Source organism: Neoarius graeffei, chromosome 3 (assembly GCF_027579695.1).
Source record: "Neoarius graeffei isolate fNeoGra1 chromosome 3, fNeoGra1.pri, whole genome shotgun sequence".
NCBI classification, from domain to species: Eukaryota; Metazoa; Chordata; class Actinopteri; order Siluriformes; family Ariidae; genus Neoarius; species Neoarius graeffei.
The window spans coordinates 109,764,269-109,786,192 of NC_083571.1; the positions used below are offsets into that span (position 1 = coordinate 109,764,269).

Here is a 21,924-nt window from a genome sequence, read left to right on the forward strand (position 1 = left end):
GTAGATAAAGAGAACCCAGTTAAACAAATGAGACAAAAATATTATACTTGGACATTTATTTATTGAGGAAAATGATCCAATATTACATATCTGTGAGTGGCAAAAGCATGTGAACCTCTAGGATTAGCAGTTAATTTGAAGGTGAAATTAGAGTCAGGTGTTTTCAATCAATGGGATGACAATCAGGTGTGAGTGGGCACCCTGTTTTATTTAAAGAACAGGGATCTATCAAAGTCTGATCGACCAAGAAAGATCACTCTAAGAGCAAGGCGTGTAATAGTCAGCAAGGTCACAAAGGACCCCAGGGTAACTTCTAAACAACTGGCTACGTTTACATTACGTCGAATCAGCGGATCATCAGATTAACGTTCTTAAAACGATTCGCGTTTACACTAAAACCGTTAGCCGTGCACACAGCAACACCAATACACGGATACGCTCGGCTCCGCAGGCATCCTGCGCTCCAAATCACTCCGCCCTGAACAGCGAGTGCCCTCTGGAGGGTGCGCACTCCGGCCCTGCGCAGCTCACACAGCGCGCGAGTGAAGTGCACAAGCCACGATTCGGGACTGAGCCGCTGTGTGTGTGATCCCAGCGCATATCACTTACTACTTGCAAGTGGAAGGATGGCAAGCCTAAAGACAATCATAACTACACAATGGGCAGTATTTGCATCAGTATTTGCAGTATTTTCATACTTTTATACTCTTTAATGAAAGGTGATACAAGGCGGAAGTCCGCGCCGTTTTTCAGCAGTCGCGTCACATGACCAACGCCAGCGAATCAGGAAGGTGGATGTCACAGTGACGTTGTCCAATGAGGACGCCAGCTAGAGCTCAGCACAGCGTATTCGCATATCTCAATGTTTACACAGCACCGGACCAGATATGATCTGGATTGAATACGTGGACGCTGGCGGATTCCCGTTTCCCGGCTTTTCCAGGTGGTTTAATGTAAACGGACAGTGCATCCGCAAAGAAAACGAGACAGATACGGTCTAATGTAAACGTAGCCTGAAGGCCTCTCTCACATTGGCTAATGTTAATGTTCATGACTCCCCCATTAGGAGAACACTGAACAACAATGGTGTGCATGGCAGGGTTGCAAGGAGAAAGCCACTGCTCTCCAAAAAGAACATGGCTGCTCGTCTGCAGTTTGCTGAAGATCACGTGGACAAGCCAGAAGGCTATTGGAAAAATGTTTTGTGGACGGATGAAACCAAAATAGAACTTTTTGGTTTAAATGAGAAGCGTCATGTTTGGAGAAAGGAAAGCACTGCATTCCGGCATAAGAACCTTATCCCATCTGTGAAACATGGTGGTGGTAGTATCATGGTTTGGGCATGTTTTGCTTCATCTGGGCCAGGATGGCTTGCCAACATTAATGGAACAATCAATTCTGAATTCTACCAGCGAATTCTAAAGGAAAATATCAGGACATCTGTCCATGAACTGAATCTCAAGAGAAGGTGGGTCATGCAGCAAGACAACGACCCTAAGCACACAAGTCGTTCTACCAAAGAATGGTTAAAGAAGAATAAAGTTAATGTTTTGAAATGGCCAAGTCAAAGTCCTGACCTTAATCCAGTGGAAATGTTGTGGAAGGACCTGAAGCGAGCAGTTCATGTGAGGAAACCCAACAACATCCCAGAGTTGAAGCTGTTCTGTACGGAGGAACAGGCTAAAATTCCTCCAAGCCAGTGTGCAGGACTGATCAACAGTTACCGCAAACGTTTAGTTGCAGTTATTGCTGCACAAGGGGGTCACACCAGATACTGAAAGCAAAGGTTCACATACTTTTGCCACTCACAGATATGTAATATTGGATCATTTTCCTCAATAAATAAATGACCAAGTATAATATTTTTGTCTCATTTGTTTAACTGGGTTCTCTTTATCTACTTTTAGGACTTGTGTGAAAATCTCATGATGTTTTAGGTCATATTTATGCAGAAATATTGAAAATTCTAAAGGGTTCACAAACTTTCAAGCACCACTGTATAATTTAATTCAAACAAACAAACCCAGATCAGTTCCCTGCGGAAACATCTAAACTACTACCAGCTGCCAAAACACACGCTGAGCTGGTCCAGCTGGGAGAGAACCTTTTCCAACTGGTTCAACTGCATAACAAAAGGAGCTTAATGGATAACACCAGCACAAATATCTAAAAACAACCCAACAAAAATCCTTTCCCAGCAATCCTAAAAAAGGTTTGATTACACTGATCAAATAGTATAGTGGTTTATGATTTTTATTTTGGGGCGGCACCGTGGTGTAGTGGTTAGCGCTGTCGCCTCACAGCAAGAAGGTCCGGGTTCGAGCCCCGTGGCCGGCGAGGGCCTTTCTGTGCGGAGTTTGCATGTTCTCCCCGTGTCCGCGTGGGTTTCCTCCGGGTGCTCCGGTTTCCCCCACAGTCCAAAGACATGCAGGTTAGGTTAACTGGTGACTCTAATGCCGCTTTTCCACTACCAACGCGGCTGAGTTGGGCTGAGTCGAGCTGAGTGGGGCTGTTGGAGTTGCATTTCGACTACAACCGCGCTGAACCGTGCTGGGTGGACACATTGGGTGGAGTTAGCGAAAGTGGGTGGACGTCAGGTGATGTCATTAGGCGGCGCAAACAGTGACATCAGTGATCTTTTAAGCAGTAGTCTCACGACCCGGATAGTAAACAATAAACATGGAGCACATGGAGTCGTTAGTGTTGCTGGTCTTGGTGCTGTGGTTTGTTGTCACCGACAACGCCAACAGATACTGGCAAGAGCGTATAGATGAGGCGAGGCGCATAAGGCTTCAGAAATTCTCGTAATTCGTAATTATTATTCTTCCGGGTTTACAGTGTTTACAGATCCCAGCGTGCTCGCGGGGCATGTGTGGGCATGTGAGGACACTCCTCCTCACCAATCAGTGCACAGGGGAGTGTCTGCTCACTCCCCTAGCCCCACTCGGCTCGGTTTGGCTCGCTTCAGCCCCACTCCAAAACTGTGCGAGTTTTGGGGGCTGAGCAGGGCTGAAGCGAGCTGAGTCGTGCTGTTCTTAGATAGTCGAAACGCGAGCCGTGCCGGGCTGAAGTGAGCTGAAGTGAGCTGAAAAAGGGTAGTGGAAAAGGGTCATAAATTGACCATAGGTGTGAATGTGAGTGTGAATGGTTGTCTGTGTCTATGTGTCAGCCCTGTGATGACCTGGCGACTTGTCCAGGGTGTACCCCGCCTTTCGCCCGTAGTCAGCTGGGATAGGCTCCAGCTTGCCTGCGACCCTGTAGAACAGGATAAAGCAGCTAGAGATAATGAGATGAGAGATTTTTATTTTGTTCACTTTTACACTTTAGATTGGTTTGTTTTAACTGCTGTAGATTGAATATACACTCAGTGTTATATTTATTATAAGAACAATAGTAATATTTTGCACCAATGCCATTCAGTTAGTTCAGAGATGCGACCCAAAACAAAACGAGGTCAAAAATGTTCCTGATCAAGAAACTATAACATTTATAACTTGTCCTTTCAGTCGGCACGTTTTAATGGGCTTTTAATAAATAACACACATCATGAAGCATGAAAGCATTGTAAAAGCCACCATGAGTGTAAAGTGTCCTTTCCAGAGATGAAACCACTTCCATATTGCTTGTGTTTCACTACTTTGCATATGAAACATCTAGAAAAAGGTGAGAAGGGAAATGAACTGAAAGCTCATACACATCCTGTGAATTGCACACAGTTAGTTCAAAAGGGCTGCCGTGTTAAAAATAACCTAACAGGATTAAAGTGTGAGCTGCGGTTTTCTGCCGTGTCAGGTGATTTTCACACGACTTCTCTCCCAGGTTTTTTGCTTCACTTGTGGGTTTTTATATGACAGACATTTCCGCACCTTTATAGTTGGGGTTTTTTCCCCCCCAGAAGCATGAAAAAAAATCACGTGGAGCCTTTTGAAAGATTTTCCATCACACTATTGTACAAAAAATACCCCTAAATAAATGCTGTTTGACATCCTGGACACTAGCAGTGTTCATCTGCTCATTAATTTAATTTTACTACTTGATTGCACTGCACTTTGAGCTACTATATGTAAGAAAAGTGCTTTATGAATCAAGTGCATCATCATCATCATCATCATCAAACCATTAAAGTCAGCATTTTCATTCAAGTGATAGTTCAAAGAAAAAATAATGAAATCTGATTTTTTTCCCTAACCACAAAAATTCAAGCAACCATGTATAAAGTTAGCGTATATCGTTTTTTATTCTATCCACATTCACTGAATATGAGCAATCGCACACTCTGATTGGCTACTCTACTACTAGGATATCAGCTCATATACCGTCTGTTAGGTTTATATAAGTATTATTCTTTATTTATTTATTTATTTATTTAATTTATTAAAATGGTGACAAAATTAAGGATTAATTTCTGTTCAGTTAAAATGACCTTCTGTCTCGGCTGGACAATGTTTGGGAACATTTTGCTTGTTTTGATATGAGATTTGCTTGTCTTTGTTTAGGTTTGTTCTTATTTTTGTTTACTTTCTTATAACATATCTTTGTTGAAAAATTCCGTATGTGCGTAAGCAATGACCTTTAAAATCTGTTTGTACCTTGCTATCATGTCATATGATCAGAAATATGTTATGTTATGATTATTTGACCTGCCCCAAGATCAAGCTGCTCACTTGCTCGCAAGTCAACCACACACACATACATCTGAACATTCCATCAAAACAGTGATGTAATTAAAATGTGACCTGCTCACACACACACACATACACATAGACACAGATATTAAAATGATGTCACTTACTCACACCCTCCCATAGAGACACACACACCCCTCTCTGAGGTCACATACAAAACACACACACACACACATTCAACAGACACAATAGCCGTTTAGAGAGATTATAATTTGTTATAAAAGGTGTTTGTAATCTTTCATCTTTGGCGAGAATACTGTGAATAAACAGCAGTTAAACCGATCTCTGGTTCTCTGTTTTTTTGTGGTGTTCCGTCCCAGACGTCTGGGTGGTACAAGGGCGGGGGTCCCGAGAAGTAAGTTGACCGATTGACCGTTTCCGACTGGGTGGACCCTAACACCGTCAGTAGAGAACATCTTTTTTTCAAGAATTATCGCATTTTTCACAAATTGCTACTGTTATTTCACCAGCTTGCTTACATTCTAAGCGGAAATGATTTTGTTGGACATTTTGTATAAAGTTTTTATTTATTGAGTTTGCAAAAAATAAAAATACTCCATTTCTCAAAATCCAGTGAATGTGGATAGAATAAAATGGTTATTCCACTCAATCTCATTGTACATGGCTTACAGTGGTGCTTGAAAGTTTGCGAACCCTTTAGAATTTTCTATATTTCTGCATAAATATGACCTAAAACATCAGATTTTCACACAAGTCCTAAAAGTAGATAAAGAGAACCCAGTTAAACAAATGAGACAAAAATATTATACTTGGTCATTTATTTATTGAGGAAAATGATCCAATATTACATGCGAGTCACGATATAAGGTTACTAAAACCGAAAACGTAATTGTATAACACGTTAATTAAGAAATAAAGCAAGTTTAAAAATGACTTCAGCTCACCTTTAACATCACAACATAATTCACTCTGTAAAAAATGTTAGATACTGAAATTAATTTCTGTTAATAAAAAAAAAAAGTTAGTGGCTAGGAACAACCACACCAACTGTGGTCAAATTCCTTCTCTCACTCTGTGTTCTCCAATCCTGGGGTTACGTTTGTGCCTATAGTCAGGTCATATACACGAAGGATGGCTACATCAAAGAAATTAATCTGCTGCCCCCTAGTGTTAGACAAATATAATTCAATTATAGTCACAGGAACAGGTTTGCCAGTCAATTTTTTCATGGAACCTATAACCTGTTGGGTTGTTGACTCCCAAAACCCCACCCCAGCCTAATGCCTACACATCCTTGCCATGAACAGATTACAGGGAGAGTGGTGAAATACGGGCCTAATAACTGTATTGCTGAGCATCAGCACATGAGTAGGTGCAATATTCCAGAACAATAAAGAACTGACTGACCAAACAAATACACGTGTGAGAGGTAAAAAACATTTGATGACATCACCAGTTATCCAAAGTGGAATATCTGAGTGATAATCTAATAAAGCTTATTTATTGTTCAACAGAAAGAAAAAAAACCCTCACAAGTAAGACAATTATCTACAAAACAGCAACAAACTCATAGCTGTACATTTCACATTCATCTTATCGTTCATACACACTGATACTACTGAGTCACAGAGGGCTTCACCAGGTTGCCTTTGCCGTGTTGGATGGTTGAACCGATGGATCACAACCAGTCCGACAGAAGGTGCTTTGCGCCGACCTGTGAAAACCCAGACAGACAAAGTCTTTTACACTATTGTTTATATTTTAGCATATCTGAATTACACTGTAGGTATATTTGGACAGAAGTAGCTTCGTATGAGTTGCTGGGGTTTAACATCCAGAAATCAATGAACAATTGCAGATTTTTAATCTTGTTAAATGGAGTCTAAAATCATGGCAATCATGGGCATCTGTGAGCTCATGTACAGTGGTGCTTGAAAGTTTGGGAACGCTTTAGAATTTTCCATATTTCTGCATAAATACGACCTAAAACAACATCAGATTTTCACACAAGTCCTAAAAGTAGATAAAGAGAACCCAGTTAAACAAATGAGACAAAAATATTGTACTTGGTCATTTATTTATTGAGGAAAATGATCCAATATTACATATCTGTGAGTGGCAAAAGTATGTGAACCTTTGCTTTCAGTATCTGGTGTGACCCCCTTGTGCAGCAATAACTGCAACTAAACGTTTGCGGTAACTGTTGATCAGTCCTGCACACCGGCTTGGAGGAATTTTAGCCTGTTCCTCCGTACAGAACAGCTTCAACTCTGGGATGTTGGTGGGTTTCCTGATATGAACTGCTCGCTTCAGGTCCTTCCACAACATTTCCATTGGATTAATGTCAGGACTTTGACTTGGCCATTCCAAAACATTAACTTTATTCTTCTTTAACCATTCTTTGGTAGAACGACTTGTGTGCTTAGGGTCGTTGTCTTGCTGCATGACCCACCTTCTCTTGAGATTCAGTTCATGGACAGAGGTCCTGACATTTTCTTTTAGAATTCGCTGGTATAATTCACAATTCATTGTTCCATCAATGACAGCAAGCCGTCCTGGCCCAGATGCAGCAAAACAGGCCCAAACCATGATACTACCACCATAATTTTTTAAAATTGTTTATTTTCATTCTACTTTTATATTTTGCATTGCATATGCACTTTATATAAATTTCTTTTTATATTAGTAAGCATAGTTTTGGTCGGGTAGTTGCAAAATAAGAATTTCATTACCCAATAATAATAAACCGCTGTGTCTGTTACTGTGTATATGACAAATAAACATCTTGAATCTTGAATCATGTTTCACAGATGGGATAAGGTTCTTATGCTGGAATGCAGTGTTTTCCTTTCTCCAAACGTAACGCTTGTCATTTAAACCAAAAAGTTCTATTTTGGTCTCATCCGTCCACAAAACATTTTTCCAATAGCCTTCTGGCTTGTCCACGTGATCTTTAGCAAACTGCAGACCAGCAGCAATGTTCTTTTTGGAGAGCAGTGGCTTTCTCCTTGCAACCCTGCCATGCACACCATTGTTGTTCAGTGTTCTCCTGATGGTGGACTCATGAACATTAGCCAATGTGAGAAAGGCCTTCAGTTGCTTAGAAGTTACCCTGGGGTCCTTTGTGACCTCGCTGACTATTACACGCCTTGCTCTTGGAGCGATCTTTTTTGGTCGACCACTCCTGGGGAGGGTAACAATGGTCTTGAATTTCCTCCATTTGTACACAATCTGTGACTGTGGATTGGTGGAGTCCAAACTCTTTAGAGATAGTTTTGTAACCTTTTCCAGCCTGATGAGCATCAACAACGCTTTTTCTGAGGTCCTCAGAAATCTCCTTTGTTCGTGCCATGATACACTTCCACAAACGTGTTGGTCGATCAGACTTTGATAGATCCCTGTTCTTTAAATAAAACAGGGTGCCCACTCACACCTGACTGTCGTCCCATTGATTGAAAACACCTGACTCTAAATTCACCTTCAAATTAACTGCTAACCCTAGAGGTTCACATACTTTTGCCACTCACAGATATGTAATATTGGATCATTTTCTTCAATAAATAAATGACCAAGTGTAATATTTTTCTCTCATCTCTGTAACTGGGATCTCTTTTAGGACTTGTGTGAAAATCTGATGATGTTTTAGGTCATATTTATGCAGAAATATAGAAAATTCTAAAGGGTTCACAAACTCTCAAGCACCACTGTATAGCCGATGAGGCACATAACACTGAGTTGGCAATCAGCTCATGTACAACTGGATTTTGTGGAATAATTGTTAAATCGCCTTCAGTTCAGGATCATGCATGCTACATGCTTAAATCATCACATGTTTACCTTCAATGTCATGTTGCGTTTCGTGTGCATGTACAGTGGGTGTTCAACACTTCAGGGTTCCTGGTTTGATCCTGAGCTACTGGCAGGGAGTTTTGGACATTCTCCCAGCGTCAGTGTGAGTTTCCTCCAGGTTCTTGGGTTTCCTCGAAACTCCTACCAGGAGGTGGTTTGGTGACACAGAATTGTGAATATGTGCATGATGCTTTGTGTCCCATTCAGGGTGTATTCCTGACTAGTGCCCAGTGTTCCGAGGATACCGTACCAAATATTTACCAAGTCAGTCAGAAGAAGAAAAATAAAATAGAAAAAGATCACCCAATATCATCACTGTATCTGTACCTGAGAGAGAACAAGTCCCAACCGTCAACAAGACCGATAACATGCATTATGTATCCCCTATCCCAGGCCTAATCATTTTTACAACACCTTTACAACATATCTAAAAGTCTAGATTGATATTAGGTTAATACCAACTATACGTAAGATCATGTCAATGCAACCTGTTGGAGTTGTAGCCTTGATTTGGTGCTGGTTTGTTCCAGTTGGAAACCTTTCCTGGTAGTTCTTACAGACCACACATTATAGAATATTATTTTTATCATAAAATTCATATGCATTCACGTCAATACAGTAATAATTAGAGAGAAAAAAAATTGGCAGCTTTTAACCCGTTTTAGCAAAAACCCATGAAGCTAAACTTGGCTATTCATATGATCTTAATTTCTTGATGACAATATTTTCGTTCTATGCCATGCGATTCTGTACCATTGTGACTCTATGCCATGCCATTTCCCCCCATTTCTGTGGAAGTACACCACCAAGACGGCTTCTACACTCTAAAAGTTGTTCTGAGTGATGACATGGTCATCAAGGATGACATTCTGAGAATTTTTTCTGATGAATTTGTTAAAAAAAAAAAATCAACATTTCAAGCATTAGAGAGGGCAGAGGTAGACGGCCTTTCAGATTTTAAGTATAGGTCATAAAAAGAATTTTCCCCCAACACCCAATTATTTTTGTTTAGTGGACCGAAAGCTACTAAAATCGAATCACAGACTTCCAATTTTATTTTTTTAAATAGAACAATGAATTGAGGGCCACGTGACCCTAAATTCTCCGCTATTTTTTCTGCTTCACCATGATCCAATTCAAGATACTACAACATGCATGACGTGGTGGGCTTTCCCTGTTCGCGCAAGGCATTGTGGGATACAAATTTGAAACAGGAGAGAAAAACGGAGGACGCGAGTGTGCGAATGAAATGTGAAAGACCGACTACAGTAACGGAAAGCAGGAAGAAAAAGACATTGTTATATACGAAAGAAAGGAAACATGGGACCAAACTAATAAATATCGGCGGTCAGCGAGCACCTCGGTGTGATCAGCTGTTCGTTTAGTGACAGAATGATTGAGCGTGCACTGACAGTTCCAAGGTAAACCTGTAGATGGCAGTAATGCAACACTGTGGATGCCAGCTGCTGTAAAACCCAAAAGGAGGTGGTAAATCCACGCATGCGCACACGGACTGACAGCATGAAGCGAGCGATTTCATGCACATTATATTGATCAAATTTCAGAGGGAACTAAATTTCACCGATTTTATGAAATCGAAAGGCCGTCTAGCTTTACAGGAGAACTGAAGGCAAATTTATCAAAATTCTATTTCTCATTTTACTAAACATAGGAATGCATTTTTGATCGCTATTTTGTCACTGCTACAGCAAGTTGAGTGTTTGAAATATGCTCTGTAATAAATATATATATCAGTCCATATGTCAGAGTAATAGCCGTAAATGAAAATTCGTTGAGACCTGTGTGATACATCGTAGGACAGAAGTAAAACATACAGCAGAAATCAAAAGTGACCGACGTCTGCCAACGTTGTCAAAAGACGCGCGCGCCCTCTTTCGAATGCTGATGTGATCAAGCCAGATGTTTTGTTTGTTTTGATAGCAACCAGGAAAGTTTGAAAAAAGTAGGCAGTAATCGTCATTTAAACTCGTTTTTGTGCAATATTTCATTTAGAAAACAGTTTTCAAAATGGCGGCACGGACACCTGGCTGACACGTCACGTTTCGAAGTCTCGCACAAGTCTTGTGAAGATCGCGCGGATAAGTGACGCCTGCCATGGACCAAACGAACTAAATTCAACACGGCTAAAAACCGAACAGGCCGATAAGTATAATATTTAATTGAAATTAGTTGTCAATACAAGTCACAATATAAGGTTACTAAAACCGAAAACATAATTGAATAACACGTTAATTAAGAAATAAAGCAAGTTTAAAAATGACTTCAGCTCTCCTTTAACATCACAACATAATTCATTCTGTAAAAAATGTTAGATAATGAAATTAATTTCTGTTAATTAAAAAAAAAAAGCTAGTGGCGAGGAACAACCACAACAACTGTGGTCAAATTCCTTCTCTCACTCCGTGTTCTCCAATCCTGGGGTTATGTTTGTGCCTATAGTCAGGTCATATACTAGTGCATCTCAAAAAATTAGAATATTGTGAAAAAGTTAAATATTTTCCATCAGTTATTTAAGAAAGTGAAAATGTTATATATTATAGACTCATTACACAAACTAAAATGTTTCAAGCATTTTTCTATTTTAATCAGTATGGCATACAGTACAAAAAAAAAACATCTCAAAATATTAGAATATTTCATTTCGAGTTTGAGTAAAACAGCATGAACACAGTGTATCTCTCGGTCTAATTCAGTACACACAACCACAATCATGAGGAAGACTGCTGACTTGACTGTTGTCCAGAAGATGATCACTGATGTCCTCCACAAGGAGGGTAAGCCACAAAAGGTCATTGCTGAAAAGGGTGGCTGGAAAAGGCGCACAAGCAACAGGGATGGCCGCAGTCTTGAGAGGATTGTCAAGAAAAGTTGATTCAAGAACTTGGGAGAGCTTCACGAGGAGTGGACTGAGGCTGGTGCCAGTGTATCAAGACCCATCACGAACAGACATCTTCAAGAAAGGGGATACAACTTTTGCATTCCTAATATCAAGCTACTCCTGAGCCAGAGACAATGTCAGAAGTGTCTTATCTGGGCTAAGGAGAGAAAGAAATGGACTGTTCCAAAGTCCTCTTTTCAGATGAAAGTACATTTTGCATTTAATTTGGAAATCACGGTTCTAGAGTCTGGAGGAAGAGTAGAGAGGCACAGAATCCAAGGTGTTTGAAGCCCAGTGTGAAGTTTCCACAGTCTGTGATGATTTGGGGTGCCATGTCATCTGCTGGTGTTGGTCCACTGTATTTTATCAAGTCCAAAGTCAACACAGCCATCTACCAGGAGATTTTAGAGCACTTCATGCTTCCATCTGCTGGCGAGCTTTTTGGAGATGCTGATTTCCTTTTCCAGCAGGACTTAGCACCTACCTACAGTGCCAAAACTACTACCAAATGGTTTGCTGATCATGGTATTACTGTGTTTGATTGGCCAGCCAACTTGCCTGACCTGAACCCCATAGAGAATCTATGGGGTATTGTCAAGAGGAAGATGAGAAACACCCGACCCAAAAATTCAGATATGCTGAAGGCCATTATCAAAGCAACCTGGGCTTCAATAACACCTCAGCAGTGCCACAGACTGATCACCTCCCTGCCACACTGCATTGATGCAGTAATTCATGGTAAAGGAGCCTCGACCAAGTATTGAGTGTATAAATGAATATACTTTTCAGAAGTTGGACATTTCTGTATTGTAAATCATTTTTTTGATTGATCTTCGGGAATATTCTAATAATTTGAGATACTGGATTTCTGATTTTCATGAGCTATAAGCCATAATCATCAAAATTAAAACAAAAAAGGCTTTAAATATTTCACTTTACATGTAATGAATATAGAATATATGAAAGTTTACCTTTATGAATTAAATTATGAAAAAAAAGGAACTTTTTCATGGTATTCTAATTTTTTTGAGATGCACTAGTACATGAAGGATGGCTACGTCAAAGAAATGAATCTGCTGCCCCCTAGTGTTAGACAAATATAATTCAATTATAGTCACAGGAACAGGTTTGCCAGTCAATTTTTTCATGGAACCTATAACCTGTTGGGTTGTTGTCTCCCAAAACCCCACCCCAGCCCAGCCTAATGCCTACACATCCTTGCCATGAACAGATTACAGGGAGAATGGTGAAATAAGGGCCTAATAACTGTATTGCTGAGCATCAGCACATGAGTAGGTGCAATATTCCAGAACAATAAAGAACTGACCGACCAAACAAATACACGTGTGAGATAAAAACCATTCGATGACATCACCAGTTATCCAAAGTGGAATATCTGAGTGATAATCTAATAAATCTTATTTATTGTTCAACAGAAAGAAAAAAAAAAAAAACTCACAAGTAAGACAATTATCTACAAAACAGCAACAAACTCATAGCTGTACATTTCACATTCATCTTATCGTTCATACACACTGATACTACTGAGTCACAGAGGGCTTCACCAGGTTGCCTTTGCCGTGTTGGATGGTTGAACCGATGGATCGCTGTCACTATCGTCCTGGATCACAACCAGTCCGACAGAAGGTGCTTTGCGCCGACCTGTGAAAACCCAGACAGACAAAGTCTTTTACACTATTGTTTATATTTTAGCATATCTGAATTACACTGTAGGTATATTTGGACAGAAGTAGCTTCGTATGAGTTGCTGGGGTCTAACATCCAGAAATCAATGAACAATTGCAGATTTTTAATCTTGTTAAATGGAGTCTAAAATCATGGCAATCATGGGCATCTGTGAGCTCATGTACAGTGGTGCTTGAAAGTTTAGGAACGCTTTAGAATTTTCTACATTTCTGCATAAATGTGACCTAAAACATCAGATTTTCACACAAGATCTAGGAGTAGATAAAGAGAACCCAGTTAAACAAATGAGACAAAAATATTATACTTGGTCATTTATTTATTGAGGAAAATGATCCAATATTACATATCTGTGAGTGGCAAAAGTATGTGAACCTTTGCTTTCAGTATCTGGTGTGACCCCCTTGTGCAGCAATAACTGCAACTAAACGTTTGCGGTTCCTGTTGCTCCGTCCTGCACACCGGCTTGGAGGAATTTTAGCCCGTTCCTCCGTACAGAACAACTTCAACTCTGGGATGTTGGTGGGTTTCATGACATGAACTGCTCGCTTCAGGTCCTTCCACAACATTTCCACTGGATTAAGGTCAGGACTTTGACTTAGCCATTCCAAAATTTTATTCTTCTTTAACCATTCTTTGGTAGAACGACTTGTGTGCTTAGGGTCGTTGTTTTGCTGCATGACCCACCTTCTCTTGAGATTCAGTTCATGGACAGATGTCCTGACATTTTCCTTTAGAATTCGCTGGTATAATTCAGAATTCATTGTTCCATCAATGATGGCAAGCCGTCCTGGCCCAGATGCAGCAAAACAGGCCCAAACCATGATACTACCACCACCATGTTTCACAGATGGGATAAGGTTCTTATGCTGGAATGCAGCGTTTTCATTTCTCCAAACATAACGCTAATCATTTAAACCAAAAAGTTCTATTTTGGTTTCATCCGTCCATAAAACATTTTTCCAATAGCCTTCTGGCTTGTCCACGTGATCTTTAGCAAACTGCAGACCAGCAGCAATGTTCTTTTTGGAGAGCAGCGGCTTTCTCCTTGCAACCCTGCCATGCACACCATTGTTGTTCAGTGTTCTCCTGATGGTGGACTCATGAACATTAGCCAATGTGAGAGAGGCCTTCAGTTGCTTAGAAGTTACCCTGGGGTCCTTTGTGACCTCACCGACTCTTACACGCCTTGCTCTTGGAGTGATCTTTGTTGGTCGACCACTCCTGGGGAGGGTAACAATGGTATTGAATTTCCTCCATTTGTACAAAATCTGTCTGACTGTGGATTGGTGGAGTCCAAACTCTTTAGAGGTGGTTTTATAACCTTTTCCAACCTGATGAGCAACAGCAACACTTTTCCTGAGGTCCTCAGAAATCTCCTTTGTTCATGCCATGATACACTTCCACAAACATGTGGTGTGAAGATCAGACTTTGATAGATCCCTGTTCTTTAAATAAAACAGGGTGCCCACGCACACCTGATTGTCATCCCATTGATTGAAAACACCTGACTCTAATTTCACCTTCAAATTAACTGCTAATCCTAGAGGTTCACATACTTTTGCCACTCACAGATATGTAATATTGGATCATTTTCCTCAATAAATAAATGACCAAGTATAATATTTTTGTCTCATTTGTTTAACTGGGTTCTCTTTATCTACTTTTAGGACTCGTGCAAAAATCTGATGTTTTACGTCATATTTATGCAGAAATATTGAAAATTCTAAGGGGTTCACAAACTTTCAAGCACCACTGTACAATGTTCGTATGTGGAAGAGGGCAGTTAGCACTTTTCTTCAAGTGTGTTGTCCTGCCCTGTGACACAGCAGTTCAAAAAGATGGAGAATATTTATATACACAGTCACAGACTGCTTTATTATGAATACCTGTTCATCTACTTATTCATGCAATTATCCAAATCAGCCAATCATGTGGCAGCAGTGCAATGCATAAACTCATGTAGATACAGGCCAGTAGCTTTGGGTTACGTTTACGTCAACCGTCAGAATGTGGAAAAGTGAGACGTCAGAAAGAGATCTTTGGTGCCAGATGAGCTGAACTGAATATTTCTATAACTGGTGTTCTCCTGGAATTTTCACACACACAGTCAGTACGTTTACATGCACGTCCAAATCGAGCTGCTGTCGGTAATCGAGCAAAGGGTCCCAGCAGGGGTGCCAGAGAAATCCAATCCTACATGCACAAGTGAAATCGGGCTATTGTGCAAGGTGCATTGTGCACCTGAGCCACACGTGACGCTACACGCCCCATCGTGTTGGTACACTTCCGGTTGTCGTCATGAAGAAGAGCTATAGTGTTGCCAGATACTGCTGACGTATTCCAGCCCAAAACATGTTCAAATCCGCTAAAATGCACTTAAAACCCCCAATCTGGCAACACTGGCAGTTCCGTGTTCAAGCTGTTAGGCTTGCTCTAACAGACTGTATGGCTACAAACTGTCCGGCGCAGACCACTGTTTTGTAAGACAACTTATTTTGCACAATAATATTTTTCTAAAGTCCATTTTTTGCTTACAAAAAAATATTTTTTTTTTGCTTACAATTTAACTTATGTCTTAATAAACACACAAAGTTCAACTGTTTTGCTTTTATTGACATTCTTCAGATGTTGGACACACACACAAATACAGTGACTTGTTTATGTACACAATTCACAGCTATGCAACAGCTGTACAGATGTATTTGGTGATACAGTAAGTGAGCTAAATTTTAACAGTGCAAACAATGCCACAAAAAGAAAAGATTCATGCCGTTGTCATGATTCGTTGTCATGCCGACCGAGGCTGTTGTGTTTCCCTTGTGGTCTCGTCACTCCCGGAAGGGGCAGTGCTGAAGTAAGTAGCTCGAATACGTAGCTCAATAGGGTATACATGCACTAAGTAGCTCGGCAGAAATCGCATAATCTAGGTCGTGTAGCTCGATTCCGAGAAATCAAGTTCGGTTCAATTTCAGCCGAATTAAGGTGTATACATGGCATTTTGAACTTCGATTTCAGTCGAGCAACGGCAGAAATTCGATTCTCTCTATGTGCATGTAAACGCACTGAGTGACACCAATGACCCAGTTCCACTGGCAGCCATACATGCCTATGTCCACCATGTTTGACAGATGAGGTATACTTTTGATCATAAGCGCTTCCTTTCCTTCTCCCCATCATCCTGGTACAAGTTAATCTTGGCTTCATCTGTCCAAAGAATTTTGTTCTGGGCCTGGGCAGGCTTCTAGAAAAGCCGAAGCTCATCTTTCTGTTCTTGAGTGTTACTCAAGGTTTCCATCTTGAGGTAAACCCTCTGCATTTACATTCAATAAAGGCGTCTTAGATTAGAGACTTGGACAATTATATCCCTCCCTCCTCGAGAGTGTTCTTGACTTGAAGAGATTTGTGAAGGGGTTCTCTTTTTCCCCACCAAGGAAATACTACAATGATCATCCACTTTAGCTGTCTTCTGTGGTCTTCCAGGCCTTTTGGTGTTGCCGAACTCACCAGTTTATTCCTTCTTTGTAAAATTATATTAAATGGTTGATCTGGCCACTCCTATGGTTTCTGCAATCTCTCCGATAGATCGGTTGTTTTTTTTTCACCCTAACGATTGCTTCCTTCACTTGCATGGACACCTTTTTGGACTGCATATTGAAATGAAAGTTCTCATTCTCATTATCTCTAGCCGCTTTATCCTTCTACAGGGTCGCAGGCAAGCTGGAGCCTATCCCAGCTGACTACGGGCGAAAGGCGGGGTACACCCTGGACAAGTCGCCAAGTCATCACAGGGCTGACACATAGACACAGACAACCATTCACACTCACATTCACACCTACGGTCAATTTAGAGTCACCAGTTAACCTAACCTGCATGTCTTTGGACTGTGGGGGAAACCGGAGCACCCGGAGGAAACCCACGCGGACACGGGGAGAACATGCAAACTCCGCACAGAAAGGCCCTCGCCGGCCACGGGGCTCGAACCCGGACCTTCTTGCTGTGAGGCGACAGCGCTAACCACTACACCACCGTGCCGCCCTGAAATGAAAGTTCCTTATGAAAACTGCTAAATGCAAATTCAACACTTGGAATGAACTCCAGACCTTTTCTCTCCTTTATTTATAATGAAAGAGGAAACAGGCCATAACTGGCCATGAAGCTGCACGTCAGACGATTGTCCAGTTACTTTTGAACCTGTGAAAATGGAGGTGCTATGTGTAAATAAAAAATGGCTGCAATTCCTAAACAGTTGAGGTGATATTTATGTTGCACACCATGAAGTGTAGAATTTCAGCTTTAATGCAATCACATCTTGATTGATTGATTTCAAATCAATTGTGGTGGTATACGGAGTTTAGCTATAAACAAACAAACGTAGGTTCTAAGCAGACTTGTAGCACTCGAGTCCGACTCGTACCCTAATTTTAAGGACTCGTAACTTGACTTGAGCACCGATGACTCAGATTCGTAAATTGGAGACGAGGACGCGGATTTTTTCTTTATTTTTTTGTAACATGCCATAATAATTTGGCATAAGATATTTATATCTATGATAATTTTTTATACTAATTTCATGCAAGAGAATGCACATTCACCAGTTCATACGTCATGTTCAGGAATAAACTAACGTTAATGGCGCTAAAATGGCCGGACAGAACGCCCCTAGGATTGTCCGCTTTGCTGATACAGACTTCTCGCGCAGTGGGAAAAAAACGCAGTTATGTGTTCCATAAGTAGAAGAACTATCGAGGAGACGACGGGGACGACCTCGAACTTCAATCGCCATTTGGCGAGACTCCACCCAGAGAAGGAAGTGACACGCCATGTTCATTGCTCTGTTGATAGTGGGCGGGGCTTGCTGAGCGATGAACAAGCTTTTTATCTGTAGCCTGTTAACTAAAATGGGGCAGTCGAGCAGAAACGTTAGTCCGACACAATAGCAGAGACGCTTTCACATAAAGGCAGCAACAGCCACTGTCACATGGTGCGGGCGGAGTCCTGTTCTCGGACCCGACTCGAAATTCTCTTTAAATGACTTGGACTTGAAAACTGGGGACTCGAGACTGGACTTGGACTTGAGGTTTACTGACTCAACTACAACATTGGTTCTAAGTCACATCACCCATTAGAGAAAGAGAGAAAAAAAGTCCATCAGAAGAGAAGAGTGCAATCCCACAGTCTAAATAAACGGGCTGTTAATGATCGATGTTATAAAAAAGCCTAATTTTATAGAAAGACAAACACACAGAATGACAGACATGCAGCCTTAAAAAAAACCTGCTATTCCCAAAAGAACATTTTCCAAATTTTTGACTGCCACCTTATTATTGTTGTTATTATTATTATTATCTCATCTCATCTCTCATTCTCATCTCATTATCTCTAGCCGCTTTATCCTTCTACAGGGTCGCAGGCAAGCTGGAGCCTATCCCAGCTGACTACGGGCGAAAGTACGGGGTATTATTATTATTATTATTATTTTTATTTATTGGTGAGTAGGCAACTTTCCTTTCTGTAGCTAATGTTGGATGGGGGATGCCACTCCTACCCATCCACCATGGTCTTCCAGACCTTATGGTGTTGCCGAGCTCACTAGTGCGTTCTTTCTTTTTAAGAAGCGTACCAAATGGTTGATCTGGCCACTCCTACAGTTTCTGTGGCAACCTTAATCTTAGTACCCGAATATCTCCTTTGGTACTGTTAAAGTTTCAAACAGAAGTGAAGCTACATGTTTGTTATCTATAAATTTTTTTTCCCGCCCTTCATGGGGACCAGCCAAATGTTCCACTTGTGTACAAGCTTCACAGAACTAGTAGAATTGCTTTTCATGCTTAAAGCTAGACTGCCTTTCAGATTTCTCAAGTGTAGGTTATAAAAAGATTTTTCCCCGACACCCAATTATTTTTCTTTAGTGGACTGAAAGCTACTGAATTCGAATCACAGACTTCCAACTGTATTAGGTTTTTATGCCTCCGTCACCGTAAGGTGCAGGAGGCATTATGTTTTCGGGTTGTCCGTCTGTCCGTGCGTCCATCCGTCCCGAAACCTTGTGAACACGATATCTCAAAGGCTAATGAAAGGAATTTCGCCAAACTTTCACCATTTGTGCGCTTTGGGACAAACATGAACTGATTAGATTTTGAGATCAAAAGGTCTAAGGTCAAGGTCACTGTGAGGTCAAATCAGGGATGAGAGTGGCTTGTGATGAAAAAATCTGAAAAATTAGCCAGGGGTCTGGGGGCCATAGGCCCCCGGTGGGGGCCCAGGGGGCGAAGCCCCCGGGAACTCATGGATTTTAGAGATTTTTTACCCTAAAAACCATTTATTTTATCATCAAAATTTTACAAATGTTGTTGAAATACCATACCCTGTTTGCTTACAAAATTGACACTTGTACAAAAGTAGAACTCTCTTTCAAGTACATACATTACTTAAACTTTCATTTGATAAAGATCAACTACACCTATGTAAAGGAAACATTGACATAGGCCTTTTGGGATAAATTCTGCATATACATTCCAGGTGAGCACCAACATGATACTTCAAATTTGCTGCTCTAAATCCAAACTAAGGTAACACATTCACTGCTATATTAAATAATGGTTTATCACTAGTATTTATATAAAATGTGCAAATTTGATAGAAGCTGTAGATTCTTACCTCATACATGTACAAGTCCCAAACTGTTTATATGATTTATGAATACATTTTTCCTTTGGTTCTATAAAGTGTTTGTCTATTTACAATATATACAACTATTTACAGTTTCATGGTGCAGAAAATTTCTTCTTTATTTTGAGCTTTTCAGCAAGAGCTAAAAGCTTGTTGGTCCTCTCCCTCTTTTTAGCCAACTCCTCTTGATTTTTCACATGCTCCAGCCTTGCTTTCTTTTGCTCCCTGTCTAACTCCTCCTTGGCCTTTCTCTTACTCTGCATGCTTCCATCGAAACTTGTTTTTCAGATCCGCATCTCTCTCACGCACTTTAGCTTCGTCGCGAGTCTCGATAACATTCGGCATTTTGATTGATACAAAACTGCATGCACGAGTATTGCTGCAGTGCTCCACACGTGCAAAGAACCAATCATGTAGCGCGGGAAGGCGGTTTAAGAAGGTGAATACGGATTGGTTGTCATTCAGCAAATGCCGATACAGGGGCCAATCACAACACATGAGACATTGGTTATACACCAAATACAAACTAACGGCAAACTAACGTCTTACGAGAAAGTACGATTATTCTGCCCCCGCTCGTGCCTGTGCTTCCCTGGTTGCGTGGCAACGAGCTACGCAGATAGCTAACAACTTCTTCAATAAACTTTCAGAGTCCGTTGGTGGATTTATGAAGAATTTACTGAAGATTTATCTGTAAAACTGACATACAAAGTGTATCTGGATTGAGCTATGTTTGGATTATAATCACACAACACAAGAAAGAGTAGGCTATGTACAGGACAAATGAAAGATGAGCAGTTAGCTTAAGGCTAACATCTATGGGAAACGTCATTTAGAAGCTAACGATTACCATTTGATACATTAACTGTAAAAAGATATTCTCGCTTATGTAGGAAGATTCATGTCAGATAATTTCTTCTTCTTATTATTATTATTATTATTACTACTGAGAGGCAGATTAACATAAATTACTTACAGGCAAATGCTTTCTGGCCATAAACACAGATCACAAAACCATTGGCCGTTCAGCTTCTGAGTAATGTAAATACCGTAAAATACCAAATAATAGCCCGGGCGATTATTTGTCTCAATCACGTAAGAGACCCGGCGCGTATTAGAGACTAGGCGGCTATTTGGAACAGGCGATTAATTCCTTCTTCACAAATACCTTCCCCAAAATCTACCTCAAAACGGGGAAAAAAAAAATCATTCTCAGATAGGCCTACTTTTAACCAGTATAACTTACAGTTTGTTTAGAGTTAGATTACAGATAGCACGGTGCCGACTTCGGGGAATTTTGAAGACGCAGAATGCATCTTCGCATGGCACAGTCGGGGTGGATAAAGGATAAATCACACACCTTTTCCTGTTAATGACTAGTTAAGCGCATGCTTTACAAAATAATCAAGAAACCACACCATTGTCTGTGCGCAGCACTGTGATTTAATTACTCTGCAAAGTTATGGTCACTTGCTATCACCCTCACCCATGCAGCCTCCACCCTTTGCGCTTCGCGATGTCTGTCAATCTGAAATTGTATGGAGGGCGCGACGTTGAAGCAACATAATTAGGGTGCGAAGTGTCAAACCAAAGGGTTTTTTCTTATGCTGAAAAATAAGTGACCTGCAGTGGCTACATACTGTCATCTTGCATCACATTTCTCTCCAAGACGTCTCCCTATTTGGCCGATATGAGCCTATTCCCCGAGTGAGTTGGTACGGTGGCTCGACCCCGTAGAAAACTTAAAGTTCGGATGAAAGTTAGTTGAATAGGTTACTGACTTGTAGGCCTACATGTTGCCTGCCTGACGCGTGCTTCTGCCCAACTTGCACGACAGATTACTTGTTGAAAAGGCCCCTTGGATTAGATTGGCCGCGAGCAGACTGAAATGCATGTTAGAACGCTCTCACCTTTTTTGTAAAGCGTCTTCCAGATCCGAATGGGTAAGGGCAAGTGAAATGGTATAAGGTCTTTAATAAAACTCAGTGTGTGCTTTGACGCATGCATTCGGCAATTTAGGTCGTTTAACAGAAGCAGCAGTCCAACCTTGGAAACCCACAGTCCTCAATGTCACCACACACGCTGGCTTTCGTTGGGTATACCCAAAGGGGTGGCTAAGACATCTGTCAAAAGTTACGGAGTTGCATTCCTCA

General features: G+C 40.9%; 1 protein-coding gene across 2 annotated transcripts in view; it reads right to left on the bottom strand.

Moving 5' to 3' along the window:
• Positions 1–9,062: 9,062 nt before the first annotated feature.
• Positions 9,063–21,924, bottom strand: part of rnf8 (ring finger protein 8, E3 ubiquitin protein ligase) — a 39,335-nt gene continuing 26,473 nt past the window's right edge. For both annotated transcript variants that reach the window (XM_060917887.1, XM_060917888.1), the window contains exon 8: positions 9,063–13,056. In XM_060917887.1, the coding sequence (XP_060773870.1) occupies positions 12,956–13,056 (101 nt within the window). In that variant the 3' untranslated portion in view covers positions 9,063–12,955. The remainder of the gene's footprint in view (positions 13,057–21,924) is intronic.